Source organism: Phyllobates terribilis, unplaced genomic scaffold (genome assembly GCF_046119375.1).
Source record: "Phyllobates terribilis strain yellow unplaced genomic scaffold, ASM4611937v1 Scaffold_5__5_contigs__length_657084704, whole genome shotgun sequence".
Lineage (NCBI taxonomy): Eukaryota > Metazoa > Chordata > Amphibia > Anura > Dendrobatidae > Phyllobates > Phyllobates terribilis.
In genome coordinates, this window is record NW_027362765.1 from 137,406,713 (window position 1) to 137,430,277 (window position 23,565).

General features: G+C 42.4%; 1 protein-coding gene across 1 annotated transcript in view; it reads left to right on the forward strand.

Annotated features, from left to right (window-relative positions):
* The window catches only part of APCDD1L (APC down-regulated 1 like), an 88,657-nt gene that overhangs the window by 62,965 nt on the left and 2,127 nt on the right, over nucleotides 1-23,565 (forward strand). Inside the window, exons 2-3 of the mRNA XM_073683054.1 lie at nucleotides 20,921-21,095; nucleotides 21,691-22,222. Coding sequence (XP_073539155.1) covers nucleotides 20,921-21,095; nucleotides 21,691-22,222 — 707 coding nt within the window. The remainder of the gene's footprint in view (nucleotides 1-20,920; nucleotides 21,096-21,690; nucleotides 22,223-23,565) is intronic.

The following is a 23,565-nucleotide window of genomic DNA, read 5'->3' on the forward strand; positions in this document are numbered from 1 at the left end:
GGACATTATAATGGGGGGGTTATGACATCCTGCATGGGGCATTATATGGGGGGTGATGACATCCTGCGTTGAGCATTATATGGGGGGAATGTGACATCCTGCATGCAGCATTATATGGGGGGGGAGTGACATCCTGCATGGGGCATTATATGGGGGGGAAAGTGACATCCTGCATGGGACATTATATGGGGGGGAAGTGACATCCTGCATGGGGCATTAAATGGGGGTTGGGAATTGACATCCTGCATGGGGCATTATATGGGGGGTGACATCTTGCATGGGGAATTATATAGGGGAGGTGACATCCTGCATGGAGCATTATATAGAGGAGGTGACATCCTGCATGGGGCATTATATGGGGGGGTGACATCCTGCATGGGGCATTATATGGGGGGAAAGTGACATCTTGCATGGGGCATTATATGGAGGGGACAGCCTGCATGGGGCATTATGTGGGCGGGGGACAGCCTGCATGGGGCATTATGTGGGGGGGAACAGCCTGCATGGAGCATTATAAGGGGGCCAGTATTCTGTATGGAGCGTTATATGGGGGCCAGCATTCTGTATGGAGCATTATATGGGGGGCCAATATCCTGTATGGAGCGTTATATGGGGGGCCAGTATCCTGTATGGAGCATTTTATGGGGACCAGTATTCTGTATGGAGTATTTTATGGGGGCCTGTATTCTGTATGGAGCGTTATATGGGGTCCATTATTCTGTATGGAGCAATACATGGGGCCAATAATACTGTATAGAGGACTAAGTGGTGCCACTATACTATATGGAGGACTATATTGTCCGGTCTACACTGTGCGCTGTGAGGGTTCACCGGTTTCTGAGCTATTGCAGAATTTACAATAGATATCGCTCATGTAATGTAAGAAGTGAAATCTTTGGCTTTGTACTATATATATATTTGTCTGCGGTATCTGTGCATCATGAATCGTGGTATGTGTTAAAGGGGCCCACTGAGACTTTTTCGCCCAGGGCCCACAAAAACCTGGAGCCAGCCCTTCCTCTGCTTCCTGCCCGGCGCGGAATCCTCCCTGACACAGGCGCGTGGCTTGATGACGTCATCATGCCGCACACGCCTGTGTCAGGGAGAAAGTTGGTGGCAACGAGGATGCTGCGGCCTGCAGGGGAACGAGCAGAGAGAGGTAAGTGTTTTTTGTTTTTTTTTAACTAATGCACTGGCGATGGGGGAGAGCAATGGTCATGGAGGAGGTGGGGAGAGCAATGATGATGGAGGAGGTGGGGGGGAGATGAGGGACAGCAATGGTGATGGAGGAGGTGGGGAGAGCAATGGAGATGGGGGAGACGAATGGTGATGGAGGAGGTGGGGGGAGATATGGCATGGCAATGATGATGGAGGAGGTGGGGGTGAGATATGGCATGGCAATGATGATGGAGGAGGTGGCGGGAGATATTCCATGGCAATGATGGAGAGGGTGGGGGGAGATATGGCAATGATGGAGAAGGTGAGGAGAGCAATGATGGAAAAAGTGGAGGAGAGCAATGATGGGGATGGTAGAGAGCAAAGATGGAGGAGGTGGGGGGGCAATGATGGGTAATTATTTGGACGCTATATGCTGTTAATATCTGGTCTGGTCACGGTGTGGTGGTATTTCTCCCTTGTATGTGGTATTATTCGGTCATTATGTGGTGGTAATATGTAGTCCAATCATGGTGTGGCGGTATTTCTCCCTTGTATGGCGGTCATTTGTTCTCTCTGATATTAGTTAGGAGAAGATTCTTTATTTCCATTAGTGATTAAAACTTGGAATAAGATACGCTTACAGGGATTTTCCGGGGAAAACAAGTAATCACCTATCCACAGGATAAGTGATAAATTATTGATTAGTGGGGGTCTGAATACTGGGATTTGCACCGATTTGGTAGAATGTGGAGCATTTATCCCCATTAGACTGGAGTTCATGTGCGACTTGACCACTGATCCATTCATTCCCTCAGTGGCTGTTCTTGTTTTTTTCTGGAAGCAACAAAGAGAATAAATGGAGCTGCGGTCAGACGTCCCACCTGCCGCTGCATTTTAAAATGTGGAAAAGTGTCCGGTCAGGGATAAAACTTCCCCATTCTTCTGATAGGTGCGTTTTCCAATGTTCAGACCCAAACGATCAAGAACTGATCACCTATTTTGTGGATCCCATGGATCTGTGATAACTTGTTTTTAACCAAAGAACCCCTTTAATTCAAACTACCGTAAGTGTACATCCCAGTTATAGCATGTGCACAGTATATGTGCAGGAGCCGCCTGTGATTTACAGCCGACGCACTCTAACAGAGATAACGGCTAACAGGTATTTACTGTCTGACTGTCTCGAAACTGTCTGACTGCGCCCCTACTTGTATATGTTTGAAGAAAAGGTGTGTGTAAATGGGTGTGGCTTTACAAAACAGGTGTGGCTTTAAAATGGGTGTGGCTTTCCTACACACAAACACAGATCCTGTTGTTAAAAATTTGAATCCCACCCCTGTCTATAGAGTATGATAGAAGTTATTATAGTCATGTTGGTGGTCGTAGCTCTCCGTATGATAGGTTTGAATTATGGACATGTCAAATAGTTGTAACATATTGTACTGCTCTATGAATAAAGTAAAATAGAATTGTATTATAATCTTGTTGGGCATAAAAATGTTTTATATATACAGATGTTTCACCTTCTGTATCTTGGTCAGTGGTGGTCGGGTTTCAGCCTCCTTACCTCGGCCTTGTCTGAGCACTGAACACCTTGTACTTGTGGACACTCCAGGGAGGTTGCAGTTCTGGAATATGACTGCACTGGAGGATAATGGCTTCCTGGTCGCTTCACGTTTGATTCTTCTCAAATCTTTGGCAACTAATGTGCGTCTTTTTTTTTCTCAAAACGTTTTTTTACGTCCTGTTGAATATTTGCAACAAAACTTTTGATGGTTCTGTGATCTCTCCCTAATATCTTAGCAATTTCAGAAGTGCTGCCTCCCTCTGTAAGGCTTAACAATTTTTGACTTTTCAAAGTCAGTTAAATCTCATTTTTGGTCCATTTTGCCTGAGGAACGCAGGCTGCCTAATAATTCTGTACAGGATAGAGGGTGTTATACCCTTAGGCCTCACCCTGCATCGTTACACAAATACATATCACCCTATCTGCTTCATCTAATAAACATTCATGTTTATAGAGGTTGAAGTAGGAAAATCTGCATAAAAATGATGATATGGTCAAAATACTCACTTGCCTAATAATTCTGCACACAGTGTAGAGTATTACACTGTGTGCAGAATTATTAGGCAAGTTGTATTTTAGAGGATTATTTTTATTATTGATCCACAACTATGTTCTCCATCAACCCAAAAGACTCATAAATATCCAAGCTTAATATTTTTGGAAGTTGGAGTGGCCTTTTTTTTAGATTTGGCTATCTTAGGAGGATATCTGTTTGTGCAGGTAACTATTACTGTGCAGAATTATTAGGCAACTTAATAAAAACCAAATATAATCCCATCTCACTTGTTTATTTTCACCAGGTAAACCAACATCAGTGCACAAAATTTAGAAATAAACATTTCTGACATGCAAAAACAAAAACCCCAAAAAATAGTGATCAATATAGCCACCTTTCTTTATGATGACACTCAACAGCCTTCCATCCATAGATTCTGTCCGTTGCTTGATCTGTTTTCGATCAACATTGCGTGCAGCAGCCACCACAGCCTCCCAGACACTGTTCCGAGAGGTGTACTGTTTTCCCTCCCTGTAGATCTCACATTTTATGATGGACCACAGGTTCTCTATGGGGTTCAGATCAGGTGAACAAGGGGGCCATATCATTATTTTTTCTTCTTTTAGACCTTTACTGGCCAGCCACGCTGTGGAGTAGTTGGATGCATGTGGTGGAGCATTGTCCTGCATGAAAATCATGTTTTTCTTGAACGATACTGACTTCTTACTGTACTACTGCTTGAAGAACTTGCCTTCCAGAAACTGGCAGTAGGTCTGGGAGTTGAGCTTCACTCCATCCTCAACCCGAAAAGGTCCCACAAGTTCATCTTTGATGATACCAGCCCATATCAGTACCCCACCTCCACCTTGCTGGCGTCTGAGTCGGAGTGGAGCTCTCTGCCCTTTACTGATCCAGCCTCTGGCCCATCCATCTGGCCCATCAAGAGTCACTCTCATTTCATCAGTCCATAAAACCTTTGAGAAATCAGTCTTAAGATATTTCTTGAACCATTCTTGAAGTTTTATCTTATGTTTCTTGTTCAAAGGAGGTCGTTTTTCAGCCTTCCTTACCTTGGCCATGTCCCTGAGTATTGCACACTTTGTGCTTTTTGATACTCCAGTAACGTTGCAGTTCTGAAATATGGCAAAACTGGTGGCGAATGGCATCTTGGCAGCTTCACGCTTGATTTTCCTCAATTCATGGGCAGTTATTTTGCGCCTTTTTTGGCCAACACGCTTCTTGCGACCCTGTTGGCTATTTGCCATAAAAAGCTTGATTGTTCGGTGATCACGCTTCAAAAGTTTGGAAATTTCAAGACTTCTGCATCCCTCTGCAAGACATCTCACAATTTTGGACTTTTCAGAGCCTGTCAAATCTCTCTTCTGACCCATTTTGCCAAAGGAAAGGAAGTTGCCTAATAATTAAGCACACCTTATATAGGGTGTTGATGTCATTAGACAACACCCCTCCTCATTACAGAGATGCACATCACCAGATTTACTTAATTGGTAGTTGGCTCTCAAGCCTATGCAGCTTGGAGTAGGACAACATGTATAAAAAGTATCATGTGACCAAAATATTCATTTGCCTAATAATTCTGCACACAGTGTAAGTATTATGATAATGTTCGCTGGTTAAGTTGTGTTGGATGATGTAGTGTGCAATAGAATGTAATATAATTCAAGATATGCAAATATTGTTTTCTAATTTCCATGTATAATACTGTGCAAAGTTTTAGACAGGAGTGTGAAAAATTATGCAAAGTAAGAATACTTTCACAAATAGAAGTGTTAATAGTTTATTTTTATCAATTAACAGAATGCAAAGTGAATGAACAAAAGATTAATCTAAATCACATCAATATTTGGTGTGACCTCACATTGTCTTCAAAACGGCATCTACTCTTTTAGGTACACAAACACAAAAGTCAGGGACTTTGTAAGATTATAGTTAGGTCTATGAGTAACCAGTTATACCAACCAGGGAATGATGATAATAATTGTCATGCGTAGGTTGAAACCCAGCCATTAACTGAAACTGAAACAGACGTGTTGGAGGCTTAAATTTGGGTGACGAACAGCCAAATTCTGCTACAAAGGTGATGCTGTGGAGAACAGTTTCATATCAAAGATCATACATCATTGCAAGCCTGAGCACAGCAACAAGACACAAGGTAGTTATACTGCATCAGCAAGTTTCCTCTAGGTAAAGAGTTCAAAGCAGACTGGGGATTCAAAATGAACTGTCCAAGCTCTTTTGAAGATGCAGCAAGAAAACGTTCAGAAACGCAGACACAGTTTTTAGTCAAGGAAACTTAGTGCAGCAGATGAAAGACACATCATACTTTCTTCCTTCAATATCAGAAAATATCCAGCAGTGCCATCATCTCAGAACTGACAGCAACCAGTGGGACCAAGTTACACCCATGTACTATTCGGAGAAGTTTGGCCAGTAGTGGTCTTCCTGGAAGAATGTATTACCTACCATATGCCATACCTTCCATATGGAAATAAGGCCAAGAGACTCAACTATGCACAAAAACATACTGTAGAAACTGGTGTACAGAAAAATGGCAGCAGGTCCCCTGGACTGATGTGTCAAAAAATAAAATATTTGTAACAGAAGGTAGTTTGTCGTTGCAGGGCCGGAGAGAGGTATAATAATGAGTGTCTGCAGGCAGCAGTGAAGCACGGTGGAGAGTTCTGCCATGTCTGGGGCGGCATTTCAGCAAATGGAGTTGGAGATTTGACCAGGATTAATGGGGTCCTCACTGTTGAGAATTACAAACAGATATGTATCCACCATGCAATACCATGAGGGAGGCATCTAATTGGCTCCACTTTTATTCTGCTGCTGGACAATGACCCCAAAAATACAGCCAATGTCATTAAAAACTATGATATGGCCCCTACAGAGCCCTGACCTCAACATCATCAAGTCTGTCTGGCATTACATGAAGAGACAGAAGGATTTACACAAGTCTACATATACAGAGGTGGTGGTTAGTTCTCCAAGATGTTTAGAACAACCTCCCTGAGGAGTTCCTTCAAAAACTGTGTACAAGTGTATGTGAAAGAACTGATGCTGATTTTTAAGGCAAATGGCGGTCACACCAAATGTTGATGTGATTTTGATTTTTCTTTTCTTTTGTTCATTCACTTTGCATTTTATTAATGGATACAAATAAACTATTAACACTTCAATTTTTTAGAGTATTCTCACTTTACAGAATTTTTTTAACACCTGCCTAAAACTTTTACACAGTATTGTACATAAAACTGTAGTCACAGTTTCTAAAACGTGAAATATCAGTGATTAATATATCTGGGTACAAGGTGTCAGACTGACATACACTGTGCTGAAATTCATTGAATGTCTGTCTTCCTGCCTGCTTATTAATGGCCAGCATTGGAAACATCTGTACATCTGAAACCTATGAGGTACGTGCCGAAACATGGGTCACTACTGACAGTGACTGTAAAGTGTAAGATCTCGTGTCCCTCTAAGTGACCCCACTCCTTCCCGTCTACCGCAGAAACAAAACACATGCACAATCTGTTTTTTATCCAGCCAAGACAAGGGAACTGCATGTGAGGATAATCAGCAAAGCCATGAATTGACTCAGATAAGTCCAGAAATAAAGTGATAGCGAACATGTGAAGGGCAATTCCAGATAAAGCTGAAACTCCAAACCCTTATCTGTAACCCGACTCCACGTGGTTCCTTTTTTTAAAGTGGCAATGCCCATTACTTATAACAAGTGACTATTTCCCTTTGACATTTATAATTGTAACCCCTTTAAAGCCCAAGACTTATTAATACGTGTCTGTGCCCTGGGCTTTAAGAGCCTGACCCGTATTAATACGTCATTGCGATCGCGCGCGCACACAGGTGTGCGGGCGCGATCGTCGCCGGGTGTCAGCTGATTGTCACAGCTGAAACACGGTGCTATGTGCAGGGAGCGGTCCCGCACCGCTCCCGGCACATTAATCCCCGCAATGCTGCGATCGAAGCTACCTGAGTTTGCATCGGGTGCTCAGGTATGCACTGAATATCGCGGGTGCTCAAGTGACATGTTCGAGTCTCCGCCCCATATGCTTCGCGGCCAAAAAAAACTCGCGGGGATTTCCAGCCATGCACGAGCGATCCCTGCATGTTTTTTTGGGGGTTTCTAATAACCGTGAAACATGCGGACGGGGACTCGAGCATGTCACTCGAGCACCCTTGATACATGGTGAATACCTGAGTACCCGATGCAAACTCAAGTAGCGAGCACTTGCGCTCAAGACTAATGACAACTTATTCAATATGATAACCTAATGTTATCAAATTCTGTGTCGCTCCTCTGGGTTCAAAATGTTCACTATACCCCTTGATAAAATCCTTGAGGGGTGTAGTTTCCAAAATGAGGTCACTTGTGGGGGGTTTCCACTGTTTAGGCACATCAGGGGCTCTCCAAACGCAACATGGCGTCCGCTAATTATTCAAGCAAATTTTACAATCAAAAAGTCAAATGGCGTTCCTTCCCTTCCGAACCCTGCCGTGCGCCCAAACAGTGGTTTTCCCCCACATATGGGGTATCTGCTTACTCAGGAGAAATTGCACAACAAACTGCATGGTGCAATTTCTCCTGTTAACCTTATGAAAATGCAAAATTGGGGCTGAAAAACATTTTTGTGGGAAAAATGTGAAAATTTTATTTTTACAGCTCAATGTTATAAACTTCTGTGAAGCACCTGGGGTTCAAGGTGCTCACCACACATCTAGATAAGTTCCCTGAGGGGTCTAGTTTCCAAAATGGTGTCACTTGTGGGGGGTTTCCACTATTTAGGCACATCAGGGGCTCCCCAAATGCAACATGGCGTCCGCTAATTATTCAAGCAAATTTTACATTCAAAAAGTCAAATGGCGTTCCTTCCCTTCCGAACCCTGCCGTGCGTCAAAACAGTGTTTTTTCCCCACATATGGGGTATCTGCGTGCCCAGGGGAAATTGCACAACAAATTTTGGGGTCCATTTTTTCCGGTTACCCCTGCGAAAATAAAAAAAATTGGGTCTAAAGTAACATTTTTGTGAAAAAAGTTAAATGTTCATTTTTTTTCTTCCACATTCCAAAACTTCCATTGAAGCACCTGAAGGGTTAATAAAGTTCTTGACTGTGGTTTTGAGCACCTTGAGGGGTTCAGTTTTTAGAATGGTGTCACTTTTGGGTATTTTCTGTCATAAAGACCCCTCAAAGTGTCTTCAAATATGATGTGGTCCCTAAAAAAATGGTTTTGTAAATTTTGTTGGAAAAATGAGAAATCGCTGGTCAACTTTTAACCCTTATAGCTCCCTAATAAAAAAAAATGTTGGTTCCAAAATTGTGCTGATGTAAAGTAGACATGTGGGAAATGTTATTTATTAATTATTTTGTGTGACATATCTCTCTGATTTAAGGGCATAAAAATTCAAATTTTGAAAATTGCAAAATTTTTGCCAAATTTCCATTTTTTTCACAAATAAATGCAAGTGATATTGAAGAAATTTTACCACAATCATGAAGTACAATATGTTACGAAAAAACTATCTCAGAATCAGGGGGATCCGTTGAAGCGTTCCAGAGTAATTACCTCATAAAGTGACAGTGGTCAGAATTGTAAAAATTGGCCTGGTCATTAACGTGCAAACCACCTTGGGTTGTAAAGGGGTTAACTTATTTGAAAAGTCTAGAGCCCCCCCATATACATTAGATAGCTGTCCTCTATCAATAATCATTTGGCCTACAACCATTTCCCCTGACTGTTCCATACACAGGACTGCTTGGCTCATCCATCAGTTGAGGCTCGGGAGGCATTCCTGCATTTTAGACTGTTGGTCAATCCTACCAATATCAGCAGGTTTGGCCAATTTCAATCTAATGTGTAAGGGGGCCTTAAAAAAGACCTTCCACCAAATGCTTCGTGTTGAACTGGATACAAGATGTAATAGTGGCTGCAGAGCAAAATAAAACAGATTGTTTTTTTTTTAAATTTCGATTCTCCGTTTCAGAGATATTAGCAATCAAAGTATTTGACACCTAAAATAAATTAACTGTTTAAGTTCAAGTGCGCATTACCAGAAAGATTTCACTGGGGCGTGTACTTCTTCCTCTCGCTGATGCTGACCAATCATAACCTCCCCCATACTGACTGCCAGAGATGAAACCTAAAAGCTGCTATTAATCACACTCATGCTCTGATGTGCCCCACCACATGTCATCCTTCTGCAGTGAGGAGAGCAGACTGTTTTTCAATACATGTCTCACACTGAGCCTGTACCAAGCTATTGTGGGGTGTGTTCTTCTTTCCCCAATGTGTTGCTGCCTGTTTATGATTGGTCAGCCTCAGAAGGTGGAAGAAGTAAACGCCCCCAGTTAAATCTCTCTGGTAATGGCCACTTGGCTTTTAAAAAAAAAAAAAAAAAACTGTTTAGGTGTCAAATACTTTGATTGTTAATATCTCCGAAACTGAGAGGCAAATTTAAAAAAAAAAAAACGTTTTATTCCGCTTTGCAGTCACTATTACATTGTCTGTCCAGTTCAACATGAAAGTTTGGTGAAAGGTCATTTTAAAATGAAGGGGCAGAAGTACCCGGCTAAGCACTATACCCATTTGTTTCTGATTTGCTTGCCTTAGATTTCCTTGGCATTGGAACAAGTGGTTTATGGGCTACGAGAAAGTCTATGAATCGGACACCATGTGCTTAGTTATCCAAGGAGAGTGTAACATACTCCCAATTTGAAAGCAGAGAGGCACAAGACTCATTCCTGCCCCTTTTTCTGCAATCATTTGGGGTCTCTGCACCCTCACTACAACCATTCAAAACTAGACATGTAAAAGAGTTATAAAATGACAGACAGTTACTGTCATGAAAGTTAGTCGCCATCTTAGGTATGATACGTCATACCTGAAGATATTCCCTATTGTCATTTCTAAAAATCCCTCACACAGCTCCTACCATGTCACAATTCTCCAGCCCCTGGTAAACAGAGCAATTCGCCCCCACCTCTGGAGATCGGTCTCAAGGAACTTCTTTGATATGGTAAATAGATGGGCCAGCTCTGTTGTGTCCAAGCAGGACAGAGTCAGCTAGGCCCCAGGGGGGTAATTAACACCTTGATGTCACTTGAAACCAGACGCAAACCATTTGTGCAAGCCTGCAAACCTCTCCAGTGTCCCAAGGAACCATGTGCTTTCTTTGTGGAAAATGGCCACCAAAAGCTACAGATACACTATCAATTCATAACCACACGATACAAGTTAGGGAACCCGAATAAAATGTATTATGTGGGGAAGGTGCCCGTGGACACAATCATGGGACTTATAAATCCATGAGGGCCCTGGAAAGCTAGATATTTAGAAGAACCATATACAAGGTCCCAGGGGAGGCATGGTTAGAGTCAATGGCTTCCCCAGAAGAGTAGGATCACGACGAGACCTCTGGTGATACGATGAGATCACCCCAGGGAAAGTTATGGGTACTTTTCCCAAATGGAGCCAAAACTGGCATTGATAGGGGGGGGGGCTTAGTAAACTGACATCACCAAGAGTGGGCGTGACAGGACTTTAGTATAGCCGACAGCCAGAAACCCCCTCAGTTTTGACCCAGGAGATGATGTGAACAACTCCTAACGTCGGGTCCTGGTCTCTGAGTGGGAGGAGCACCTTTGCCATGTGCTACTGAGGCTTGGACGACTGCAACTAAGCTTGAACCTGTGGGTTCGCAAATCCTCCCTTGCACCACAAGAACGGTAACTGATTTATCGTTGTTATTCCTGTGTTTTGTATTTCTAATTGTTATATCTCTTATTCTGGCCAAATACCATTGTATAGTTAATTGTATAGCTTTGTAATCTAGTGTATTCTTATCGATTAAATCATAAATTAATCGTGGGCTGTATCCTTTACTCAGCATATGCGAATCCATTGGTCCGGAAACGCTTGGCTGAAACGCTACTGGGTTGGTTCCTGACCTGATACAAGTCTATTAACGGACCGGGCTTGTATCAAACGAGAACTGGTGGCAGCATACCATCTGGGGGATTTGAGGAAGGCTGGCAGTGACGGTCGGAGGTGTGGATATATATTACTGGCGCAGCCAGGGAAATATATATACCGCCCTCACTGCAGAGGGCCTCAAATACCCAGTGGGCTACAGGACGGCCTCTCCGGCGACCACTCACTCTAGGTGCAGTACCTTGACTGACCTGAGAGGCAAGGGGGCGCCAGAGAGTTGTGCCTGTATCGTGGCGTCACGGATTGGTGACGTGTAAGGGACAACACACCACCGTGTTTTCCCCCGCTGGTAGCAGCTTCCTGGCACTACTTACTCTAGGTGCAGTACCTTGACTCACCTGAGAGGTAAGGGGGCACCAGAGAGCTGCACCCACCGGCCGGCATTTCATCACAGTTACACTTTAAGTTAATGAGAATGATCTACAATACTGGACACAGAACATGAACAAGAATGGGGCCATTTCTAGAATAAAAGCAGACCTTCCTTTTTCAGAAAGTAATGGTGGAATGTAAGACATCTCTGACTTATAGTTGGTAGTCCAACTGCAAAATTCTCTAACGTCTATCCCTATTTGTGTCGTAGAGTCATTGAGACACTGATAAAGTGAGATGCAATGCCTTACTATGGATGCATCTGTGCATGGCTGTAGTTGTCATCTAGCCCAAGATGTAGGGCCTCCTACCAAAAAGTGTAATTGCTTCCCATAGCAATCAGATTACTACTTTAATCCAAAAACTACTTTTAGAAATATATTAGTGAATTGAAGGGCTTTACAAAGACAGTGGAACAGCGATGGGAACCACATTTACCCCAACCTATGCCTGAATAGTGAAACTATAAAAATGAATAAACTAGATCAAAACATAGTCTTAAAACAAATCCTTATGATAGGCACAAAGGCACGTAGTCTAACTCTGGGAACGTTGAGCCATGGTTAAGTAATAAAAACCTGAACTCCATTTGATTTTCTTTGGACGACTATTAAAAAAAGTGAGTGATATCTTGTTAATACATAACACAGCATAAACAGCGCCAAATAGTTGTCTCCTGCATGGAGATCTCTATCATATTAAACACTAGAGGACATTTACAGCCAAGTTTTAAGCTAAAGAAATAATAGTATAGACAAGAACAGAATAGAGAACAAGTAAGAGATTTGTTCCTGTTTTCATTTAACTGAGCAGGGACTTAGTTGAGTCTGTAAAATTTTTGGACCTGTAATAAATTTACATATTGTTATACAAATATTGTTGCTGCTACTATTAAAGGGGAAAATTATATTGATGAAAAATTAGTATCACAGAAAATTCTGTCCCTACGTTGTCTTCTTAAAGGGGTATTCCTATATTCACAGGATATGCCATAAATGTCTCAGAGGTTTAAGAATATTCTGAACTTCCATAGAAGTGAATAGACAGACATCCATGAGGGCCACCTGTCATGCAAGGTGCAGGAAAGACTTAGTGCAACACAAAGAGAAGAGGGAAAGGGAGCCCAGACTCTAGGGAAAGGGGGAAGTGGAGACATCCTAGGCTGATCTACTATCACCCTGTCTCCACTAACGTCCCTGTATTGGCTCTTCACCAATCTCCGCACGTGAACCTCCTGTCTTTTCCTCGCATTGGGCCCTGGCTAGGGAAGGGGAGGGGAATGAGCGCTAGTCGATCACCACTGACCACTAAAGACAACAAGGGGGAACAAACAAGGGAAGATAGCTTAGCTTTTAGTCGACTTCAGACAGATGAGCACCTGTCCTCATAGCTCCAGAGAGGATGAAGTAATGCACTTGCTCCGAGCCTTCACAAACGGTAATGTGAGTATCTCTGGCACCTTCATCCAGCAGTCAGCAGGTATTTATACACCCAGGCCAGGGTGTTAATTAGCCAGAGGAAGGTAGCCACTGGGTCTTAGAGAGACAGCCTCTAAGAAGGTGTCTGTAATGCCAAATGTAGAGATCTCCTGCAACCAACTGCAGGGCGACCGTCTGTCACTTCTGACACACCCATGACACCACCTCTCCATTTCCAGCAGCATGAGATGGGGCCCCAATCTCGACATCCCAGAGGTGGGATATACATCTATAAGACATTTATGGTGCAGCCTCCGGATAAGGGTTTTCAAGTCAAATATGAATAAAGTTTATCATGGGAAAAGACAGCAACTTTTGAAAATACTTTGAGGTTTAATGCTTCACCATAGCCCAGTTTTCTTGCAGTGAAAGCAAGTTATATATTTTTTTTAACTGGCTGTCTCAAGAAGGCGTTAAAGGAAGTCGGGTATGCTGGAAGCATAGTCTTTAACCAATACATTGTGAATATACTTATATATAATTATATAAAATTGTAATGTGAAGGCTGGGGCCAATTTCACTACCCTCTTGGAATATACTGTAAAATAGACTATGAGTGGGGTTGGAATAAAGGTCTGCGTTGCTTTGTAATGTTCTGGCTGTAGTGTGATAAGGCACCGGCTGTACTCCTGGAGATTCAGAAAGGATTAGGGTGTCTCCATGTGGTTTAACAGGGTGCCATCCTGTCTCACAGCCTCCAGACAACTGTAGCTGCCATATGCTGCCCAGGATACAGAGCAGTGAGGACGGTCAGAGGGATGTGTCGTGACTCGTGATTCACTGTCTCTGACCATGAGGAAGAATAATGGATGGTTTTGGACATTGTTATAAAAACACAGATCTTGTTACAGATGATGTCTGACGTTGAATTATTGCACCGATCTCATTCTCACTCCTTATGGAAATGTCTATAAGATAAAGAAAAAATAATGCTTAAAAAGCATTTACCTAATATGGAAGTTATTACAATAATAACTAGAGCAAAGTTATAAAATGCAGCTGATAATGTCCTGATGGGGCAGCATGAAAAATCCTTGTAAGGTTATTATCAAAAGAGTCCTGATTGACAACGGAGCAGTTTCAATACCAACTCTTTGTAATGGAATTGATAAGGAAGCAATTTTCTGAGCCTCACTTTTGCTAGGTGCCACCGTTTGCACTTAAAAGTATTCTGTTACCCAATCTGAGAGGAGCATCCTGTCAGGGCAGTGACGCTGATTCCAGCAATGTGTCACTTACTGATCTATTTGCAGTTATTTTGATAAAATCCCTGTTTTCTCCTTTGCAGATGCAGCAGTTCTCTGAATGCTTAGTTCTGTATAACCCCCCCCACACACACACACACACACACACCCCTGATTGGCAGGTTTCTATGTACACTGTGCATAGACAGAAAGCTGTAAATCAGTTGGACGTGTGCACTTATACAGAGCTCATGAATATGCTTGACTACCTGCAGCAGGTTTACTGGTCCTCTAATCTCCTGCTGATAAAACAGTGATTTTGAGAAAACTATACTAAGCTGCCCAGTAAGGGACACATCACTGGAATAAGGGTATCTGTCTCTACTTTACGCTACTCTCAGATCCTGATGATAGATACCCTTTAACCCCTTAACAACATTAGACGTACTAATACGCGTCTGTGCCCTGGGACTTAAGAGCCAGACCCGTATTAGTACGTCATGGCGATCGCGCGCGCACACAGGCTGTGCGGGCGCGATCGCCGCCGGGTGTCAGCTGATTGTCACAGCTGACACCCGGTACTATGTGCAGGGAGCGGTCACGCACCGCTCCCAGCACATTAACCCCCACGATGCTGCGATCGAAGTCGATCGCAGCATTGCGGTGGCAAGGGGAGGTGATCGCAGATACTCACCTCCTCTTCCGGCTTCCAGCGCTGTCTGCCGTGGCTTCCAGGATGTTGCCATGACGACCCGATGTCGTCATGACAACATCTGGGTCACCAGACAGCAGGAAGATTTTTTGGACATGCGCAGTGCATCTCCAAACAATCTTCTCCCTCTCCAGCGCTGACAGCCTGCATGGCACAGGGATGGTGCTGCATTCCTGTGCCATGCAGGCGATCAGAGAAAAAAAAGTGAAAGTCCCATAGTGGGACAAAGTTTTTATACTTTATTACTATCAGAAAGTGAAAAAAAAAAATTGTAAAAATATAAAAAAAATAAATCAAAAAAATAATCCACCAAAAATAAAAATATAATGTACCCATCAATAAATATTATTATAAAAAAAAAAAAACAATAAAAGTACACATATTTGGTATCGCCGCGTCCGGAACAACCTGACCTATAAAACTGTCCCACTAGTTAACCCCTTCAGTGAACACGGTAAAAAAAAAACAAAGCAAAAAACAATGCTTTATCACCATACCGCCAAACAAAAAATGGAATAACACGCGATCAAAAAGAGAAATATAAATAAAAATGGTACCGCTGAAAACGTTATCTCGTCCCGCAAAAAAGAAGCCACCATACTGCCCCATCAGCCAAAAAATAAAAAAGTTATAGCTCTCAGAATAAAGCTATGCTAAAAAATATTTTTTTCTATAAAATTGTTTTTATTATGTAAAAGTGCAAAACATAGAAAAATGATATAAATGTGGTACCGCTGTAAACGTACTGACCCGAAGAATAAAGCTGCCTTATCAATTTTACCACACGCGGAACAGAATAAAAAAAAAAAAAAACAATTCCTGAATTGTTGGTTTTTGTTTATTCTGCCTCCCAAAAATCGGAATAGAAAGCGATCAAAAAATGTCACGTGCCTGAAAATGGCACCAATAACAACGTCAACTCATCCCGCAAAAAACAAGCTGTCAAATGACTGTCTGCCAAAATCTGGAAAAATTATAGCTCTCAAAATATGGCGATGCAAAACTAGATTTTACAAAAAATGCGTCTTTTAGTGTGTGACAGCTGTCAGTCATAAAAACCCCATATGATTCTGGTATCGCTGTAGTTGCACCGACCCGAAGAATAAGGTCGTCTAATCACTTATACCGCATGAGGAACGGCGTAAAAAATAAACTCTCAGGTTAGGGTTGTGCTAGGGTTAGGGTTGTGCTACGGTTAGGGCTGGGGTTGGGGTTAGGGTTGTGATGGGGTTGGGATTTTTTTCAAAAGTAAGAAAAAAAGATGACGATATGGCGACTAGTGCCGAGCGCAAGTGCTCGCTACTTGAGTTTGCATCGGGTGTTCAGGTATGCATTGAGTATCGTGGGTATTTGAGTGACATGCTCGAGTCTCCGCCTCATATGCTTCACGGCCCAAAAAACTTTGCGGGGATTGCCTGCCATGCACAAGTGATCCCGCGTGTTTTTTTTTGGGTGTCTAATAACCGTGAAACATCCGGGCGGGGACTCGAGCATGTCACTCGAGCACACGCAGTACATGGTGCATACCTGAGTACCCGATGCAAACTCAAGTAGCGAGCACTTGCGCTCAAGACTAATGACAACTTATTCAATATGATGACCTAATGTTATCAAATTCTGTGTCGTACCTCTGGGTTCAAAATGTTCACTATAAACCTTAATAAAATCCTTGAGGGGTATAGTTTCCAAAATGGGGTCACTTGTGGGGGAGCTCCAATGTTTGGGCACACAGGGACTCTCCAAATGCAACATGGTGTCCGCTAACAAATTAAATGGAAAATCGGCTCAAATTGTTAGCGGACTACATGTTGCGTTTGGAGAGCCCCTGTGTGCCCAAACATTGGAGCTCCCCCACAAGTGACCCCATTTTGGAAACTAGACCCCCCAAGGCACCTATCTAGATGCATAGTGAGCACTTGGAACCCCCAGGTGCTTCACAAATTGATTCATAAAAATGAAAAAGTGTTTTTTTTTTCACTTTTTCATTTTTACAAATCAATTTGTGAAGCACCTGGGGGTTCCAAGTGCTCACTATGCATCTAGATAGGTGCCTTGGGGTGTCTAGTTTCCAAAATGGGATCACTTGTGGGGGAGCTCCAATGTTTAGGCACATCAGGGGCTCTCCAAACGCAACATGGCGTCCGCTAATTATTCAAGCAAATTTTACAATCAAAAAGTCAAATGGCGCTCCTTCCCTTCCGAGCCCTGCTGTGCGCCCAAACAGTGTTTTTTCCCCACATATGGGGTATCCGCGTGCCCAGGGTAAATTGCACAACAAATTTTGGGGTCCATTTTTTCTTGTTACACCTGTGAAAATAAAAAAAATTGGGTCTAAAGTAACATTTTTGTGAAAAAAGTTAAATGTTCATTTTTTTCTTCCACATTCCAAAAATTCCTGTGAAGCACCTGAAGGGTTAATAAAGTTCTTGAATGTGGTTTTGAGCTCCTTGAGGGGTGCAGTTTTTAGAATGGTGTCACTTTTGGGTATTTTCTGTCATAAAGACCTCTCAAAGTGACTTCAAATGTGATGTGGTCCCTAAAAAAATGGTTTTGTAAATTTTGTTGGAAAAATGAGAAATCGTTGGTCAACTTTTAACCCTTATAGCTCCATAACAAAAAAAAAATTTGGTTCCAAAATTGTGCTGATGTAAAGTAGACATGTGGGAAATGTTATTTATTAGGTATTGTGTGTGACATATCTCTCTGATTTAAGGGCATAAAAATTCAAATTTTGAAAATTGCAAAATTTTCAACATTTTCGCCAAATTTCCGCTTTTTTCACAAATAAACGCAAGTGATATCGAAGAAATTTTACAAAAATCATGAAGTACAATATGTTACGAAAAAACATTCTCAGAATCAGGGGAATCCGTTGAAGCGTTCCAGAGTAATTTCCTCATAAAGTGACAGTGGTCAGAATTGTAAAAATTGGCCTGGTCATTAACGTGCAAACCACCCTCGGGGGTTAAGGGGTTAAAGAAGACCCATCGGCTCTCCTGACCTATCGGTTTGCTTTGTAAAAACTTAGATTCCACATAAAATAACAATTCAGAATAATCTTTTCGTAGAACTTTCCATTGTGACATTCCTTTCTTATTCCTTCTGGAAATGTCAATAAGGTGTCTCCAAGCACAATCTAACATCGTCAACACTGGTAAGACTGCAGTGTTGACTGTGCCTAAAAAGATTCGGGCTCAGCGCCAGAGCCCGCATCAAAGGGAGGGAGGCGACCTATGATGTATAGGTACAGCATAGGTCGTAAAGGGGTTAAGAAAAGATGGTCTAAAATTATTTTAATATTGCAAATTCAAGTATTTGCAAATAATTCTCTTATACAGAAACATTAGAGATCCTCTCACTGCAAGCAGACATTTTTACTTATATAGTGTGTTAAGAACGTGCAATGGGCTTTTTCTTTTTTTTAAAGAAAGTGTTTCAACTGTGGGAATCAGGCGTGGAAAAGTCTTGCAATGTGTAATAAATATGTGGCACTTCATACCAATTTGTGTAGCACCGCACTTTCAGGAGACTTTTAAGCTGTCCTGTGTGTACATGAGGAATAATTCTATTTCTGTTCATTATATGACTTTTATCCTGCACTTTTTAGTCTTCTACAAAATTTTCACTGTTTCTGTTTTCCTCCCCTTGCCATCGACTTCTATAGGCAGCAACTGTAACCTGGTTGCTCAGTGAAGACAGATTAGTAGAAATATTTTAGCAGTTTGAGAGTGAATGACCAGTGCAGGAGACAAAAAGTGGCTCGTAAGTCGTGAAAGAAGCCTTTTTCTCTACGAATACATATTATAAGAGTTCTTACCTTCACTCGTACTGATGATTTATGAAAATAAATCTGAAAATCAATGGTGTAGGTCATAGAAATATTGAAAATATTCTTTCTCCCCCTGAAACACCTCTTCGTCCCACCTCCCCTATAGTATTGGTCAGAGGAGAAAAGCTGACAATCCACCATCTGTCTGCATGCAAATTAGCACACACATGAGAAGTGCATTGGAAGCAAATGCTAGCACAAAGAGTGCTACCAAACCCAATTAACACAGGCTTGCGATAAATCTACATCTAGGTCAGAAGGTTGTATTCCAAGAATTCAAAAGAATTCAACAGGAATCTTTAGCCGGGCCAGCACTGGCGCAAAATATGGAATATGTGAAGTTCCATACTTCGATAATAATGGGGCCCATAATTTTAGTGGCAGGGTCAGCTAAGGAGCAATATGCTTATTTTTCCGTAGCTGTGAGCCCCTCCGGGGAGCGGTAATGCGAAAGTAACAAAATAATAGGCCGCAGCTATGTCATTTGTGGTCTCTAAAGAAAGGCAAATTCATAATGGAAATTATGGCGTTGTTTGCAAGCTTCTGCAATCAACGAGTGATAAATTATCACAGAAGTTAGCGATTTTAATAAAAATATGAAACCTGTAGCCCACATGATGTCAGCACAAGGGGCATGTGGGCTGGTCTCCCTCTTCAGCATAAAAGACCCAGCCAAAGGTGGATCAGCACTCATGCTGGAAGTACATATTGATGTGTAACACGGGTCACGTTCGCTGAATGGTCCCAATAGGAGCATTTCCCTCCAACTATACTGAGTCTTCTCTGCGAACTTAATAGTAAGTTTCTTCTTTAATCCTGTTTATTTTGTGTCACTGCATATGTATTGTATTGTCCCCTTTGTAAAACCTTTTGTACATTTTTCATAAACACTGCCTCCCTTTTGGATTACATATAAAATGTAATAGTCCTGTTTCTTTTGTCCTGTAATCGTTCCTCTCCCGAAGCCATATACGCTACCAGAAAGCAGGCGTCCGACCCAGCCTGTATTATATTTCAAATTGGGTCGGTGGTGGCAGCAAATGATAATAATTGGGCTATCGTGAAGCTGGCAGTAACCGTACGGGGGCGTATACACATGTTTGAACCCGAAGGTGTATATGCCATACCCTTTCTGCTTGCTTGCCGATAGCTACGTAGCGAGTAATCGTGATCGTGTGTGCGCACGAATCCCTGCTCAATCCTGACAGAGTGACGGCAGCGGTGAGATATTGTGTGATCTCCCCGGTGTTGTCTCAGACTTCCCTGACAAACTGGTGGCAGCGGTGGGATATTGTGTGATCTACCCGGTGTCGTCTCAGACTACCCTGACAGTGTTGCTTGAAGCTCATGGGCCCAATGCAAAAACTCCAATGGTGCCCCCAATTATTGCAAGTCTTTAATGGTATTGGTCTTTTAATATGGGTCAAAGGGACCTTCCTCGCCCCCTAGGTTTCAAGGTCCGGGTGCGATTGCAAACCCTGCACCTATTATAGTTACACCCCTGATGAAAACTATAGTTTGTTTAAACATGTATGAAAGTGTCATATACACACACAACACAATGATTAACATAGTATTCTGTTTATAACAAGTTATCACCTATCCACAGTCTACTCTATTGCTAAATTAGTGGGGGTCCTACCGTTGGGTCCTCTGAGACTGCAACTGGCTGTAGTCTGCGATCTCCATCAGTCCAATAGGCTTTAAATGGAGCTGAAGAGCATCGGTGTCCCATTCATATAGGGTACACAGGACCCTTATCCTGGGAATCGGTGGGGGGGCCCACAAGTTAGGTCCACTTCAATATGTGCTTATATTCTGAACAACTTAACATTTCTCATATGATTTTTTCTTATTTCTGTGTAGGAAGTGCAGCAAATACTATTTACATGGGACTGCACAATGTTAGCACAAATGTTTATCCTGAAGCTCAAATATTTCAACCCAAAGACCAAAATAACAAATTCAGCTCTGCTAAAACTGTATATAAAGTAGTCACGCGATTTATACCATCTAATAACCGCTGTACATTATATTTCCTTCCTCACCAATACCTCACACAACACGCATTATTTTGTGTTATTTTCAGCCCTGGTCTATGGAGATAAACTATGGGATGTGCCAGTTCCTTCTGATCAGTTCCCTGGTCCTGGAAAACTAACCTGGGAGCCTGAATGTCAGTACCAACTGCGCCATCTACAGGACGGGGCCCGTATTTCTTCTGTCTTACCGCCTAACATAGAAGGTCATTGGATTTCCACAGGGTAAGAGAACAGTATGAGGCTAGACTAAACCCTATAAATTATTTTCTTAGAGGTTGTCCCTTCTCACACATGTATGTCATATGCTATAAATGAGTGATAGATGCGGGTCCAAGCACTGGAGAAAAGGACGCCTGTCAGTGGAAAGGTGGCCAAGCATGCACGGTCTTTCTATTCCATGGTATGAGATCTCTAAAAATTTCCACGCTGGCGCACTTGACAGTTTTCTCGCTGCCACCTCTCCATTCCATATAGGCCGCATTCTTGAAATAGTCAGAGATGGGAATAACCCTTTAGGGGTTGTCTGGTTTGAAAATCACATTTTCTTATATCGTATTACAGTATTGGTAGAGGGTCTACCAGCCATTAAGAACCCTCATCTATTAGTTGATGTCCCCCCCACCCTTTGGACAACCGGCTTGTCTATCAATTTAATTTAAAAGAACTATGCAATAGTTTATTCCACCTGTAATGATACTGTGGGGATAGTGCAGAATTGTGAATGCAGCTCTGGAGCACAATACATTCTTCAAGTCTTGATCAGTACAGAACTGGAAGTTTAACATAATATTAATTACACTTTTATCTCCTCTATTAGATGTGAAGTTCGACCAGGACCAGAGTTCCTTACAAGATCATACACTTTTTACCCCAACCGGCTGTTCAAAGCCTTCCAGTTCTATTACTCGGACCCTCAGTGCCAAAGACCCCTTTATTCTCTTGTGATCAAGGGTAAAATGCGCCTTCGCCAGGCCTCGTGGATAACTAGGGGGGCTACAGAGGCAGATTATAGTTTGCATAAAGTTGGGATTGTATTCTACACGCAGGAGGCCATGAGTAATATCAGAGCCCAGATGAACAGGACCTGTGTGGGATTTGTATCTACTGGGAGAAATTTGGCTCCAGGAAGAATATATGAGCTCCTCAGTGCCAAGGCCGACAGAGACTGCACAGCTGCACTCAACTTTACCATGCATGAGCTCAGCCTGGTGAGGCTTGAGAAACAGTACATCTCCCAAGAGAGGGGAGGACTAGTGGAGAAGCTCTTCCTGGGAGACATCCACACAGAGACATCAGAGAGGATCCATTACAGACCTAATGGATACCAGCAGCCCTTGCAGAGTGCCCTGGTGAGTATCACCTACCCAAAAATTTCAGCAACATTTGAATCTACTCTAAGAAAATTACATGCTCCCCAAAAAGCATGGTGCTCCAGACTCAAATCGACAGGTTGCATTAAAGGAGTTGTCCACTACTTATTATCCCCTCCCCAATGTATCCCCCCTGGGCCTATAAGTGCTTTTGTAAATGCCTTCTGTTGCAGTTACTGCCTGTGAGCGGCGCTATCACTGGCCGCTCACAGGCATCACGTGATCCCCGGCTGCATCCGGCTCTGACATCAATAACGTCACGACAAGTCCAGGCTGTAGCCGGGGGTCTTTCTCTTCCGCGTTCCACGGTGGCTGCTGGGTTGTGGGTGGGGTTACCCCACACATCACACCCAGCATCCACCGCGCCCCCGATAGCACCGCTCACAGGCATAACCTGCAACAGAAGGTAATTACAAAGACACTTATGGGCCCCATGGGGATACATTGGGGGCATAATAAAAAGTTGTGGCTAACTTCTTTAATCTCAATTGATGATATATTAAAAGGCAAGTTGATATGATCCTAATGTGCCTATGCAGCCTCTCGTAGGTGCTTAAGTCCTACTATCTGACACCCCTTTTTTATATTATACATCCACTTTTAGATGCAGCTTGAGTTATGCTCCAGAGCTGTATTCATAGTTCTGCTGGTTATTATTGACAACAGTGTACACGTTATCATAAATAACATCCCTAACAGATTTTCCTTATAAATTAGATTACTATAGAGAACCTGAGCATACTTTCCAGTATAGACAGATTCTGGATGGAATGATGGGAGGTGCAGAATTGGGGATGAAGCTCTGGAATACTATATAGGCTGTAACTTCTGAATGTGTCAAATTGAGGTCCCCATTATCAAATATTGTCAGGAGTGAAAGGAGCTCATTTTGACAGCGATGATGAGCATCTGGATGGGACCAGGTCCACCTAATAGACTATATGGACTAGGGAGTGTCTGGACATGACGTACATGAAGAGAGTACGGTTTAGTTTGTGGTTTCTTTGGAATGGCATCTGGACACCAGTGCCCTAAAGAATAACCATGGTTTTAATTTTTATTTCATGAATTAGTAGTACACTTCAAAATAGGAAAATTTGTAATACATCTTATCAGAGAAATCTGCTTCTTTCCATTCCTGGATTATATTTTTCACTATCAATTAATGGGTAAAAATCTATATTTAGTGAATACAGATTTTCCCATTACCGAGAGAGCAAATGACAGTTGGTGCCTGTAAAGTTCTATGGAGGGGAGGAGCTAGAGGCAGATACAAACATTCTGCTGCAAATTCTAGTGAAATGAGTTATAGTTTTCCATAG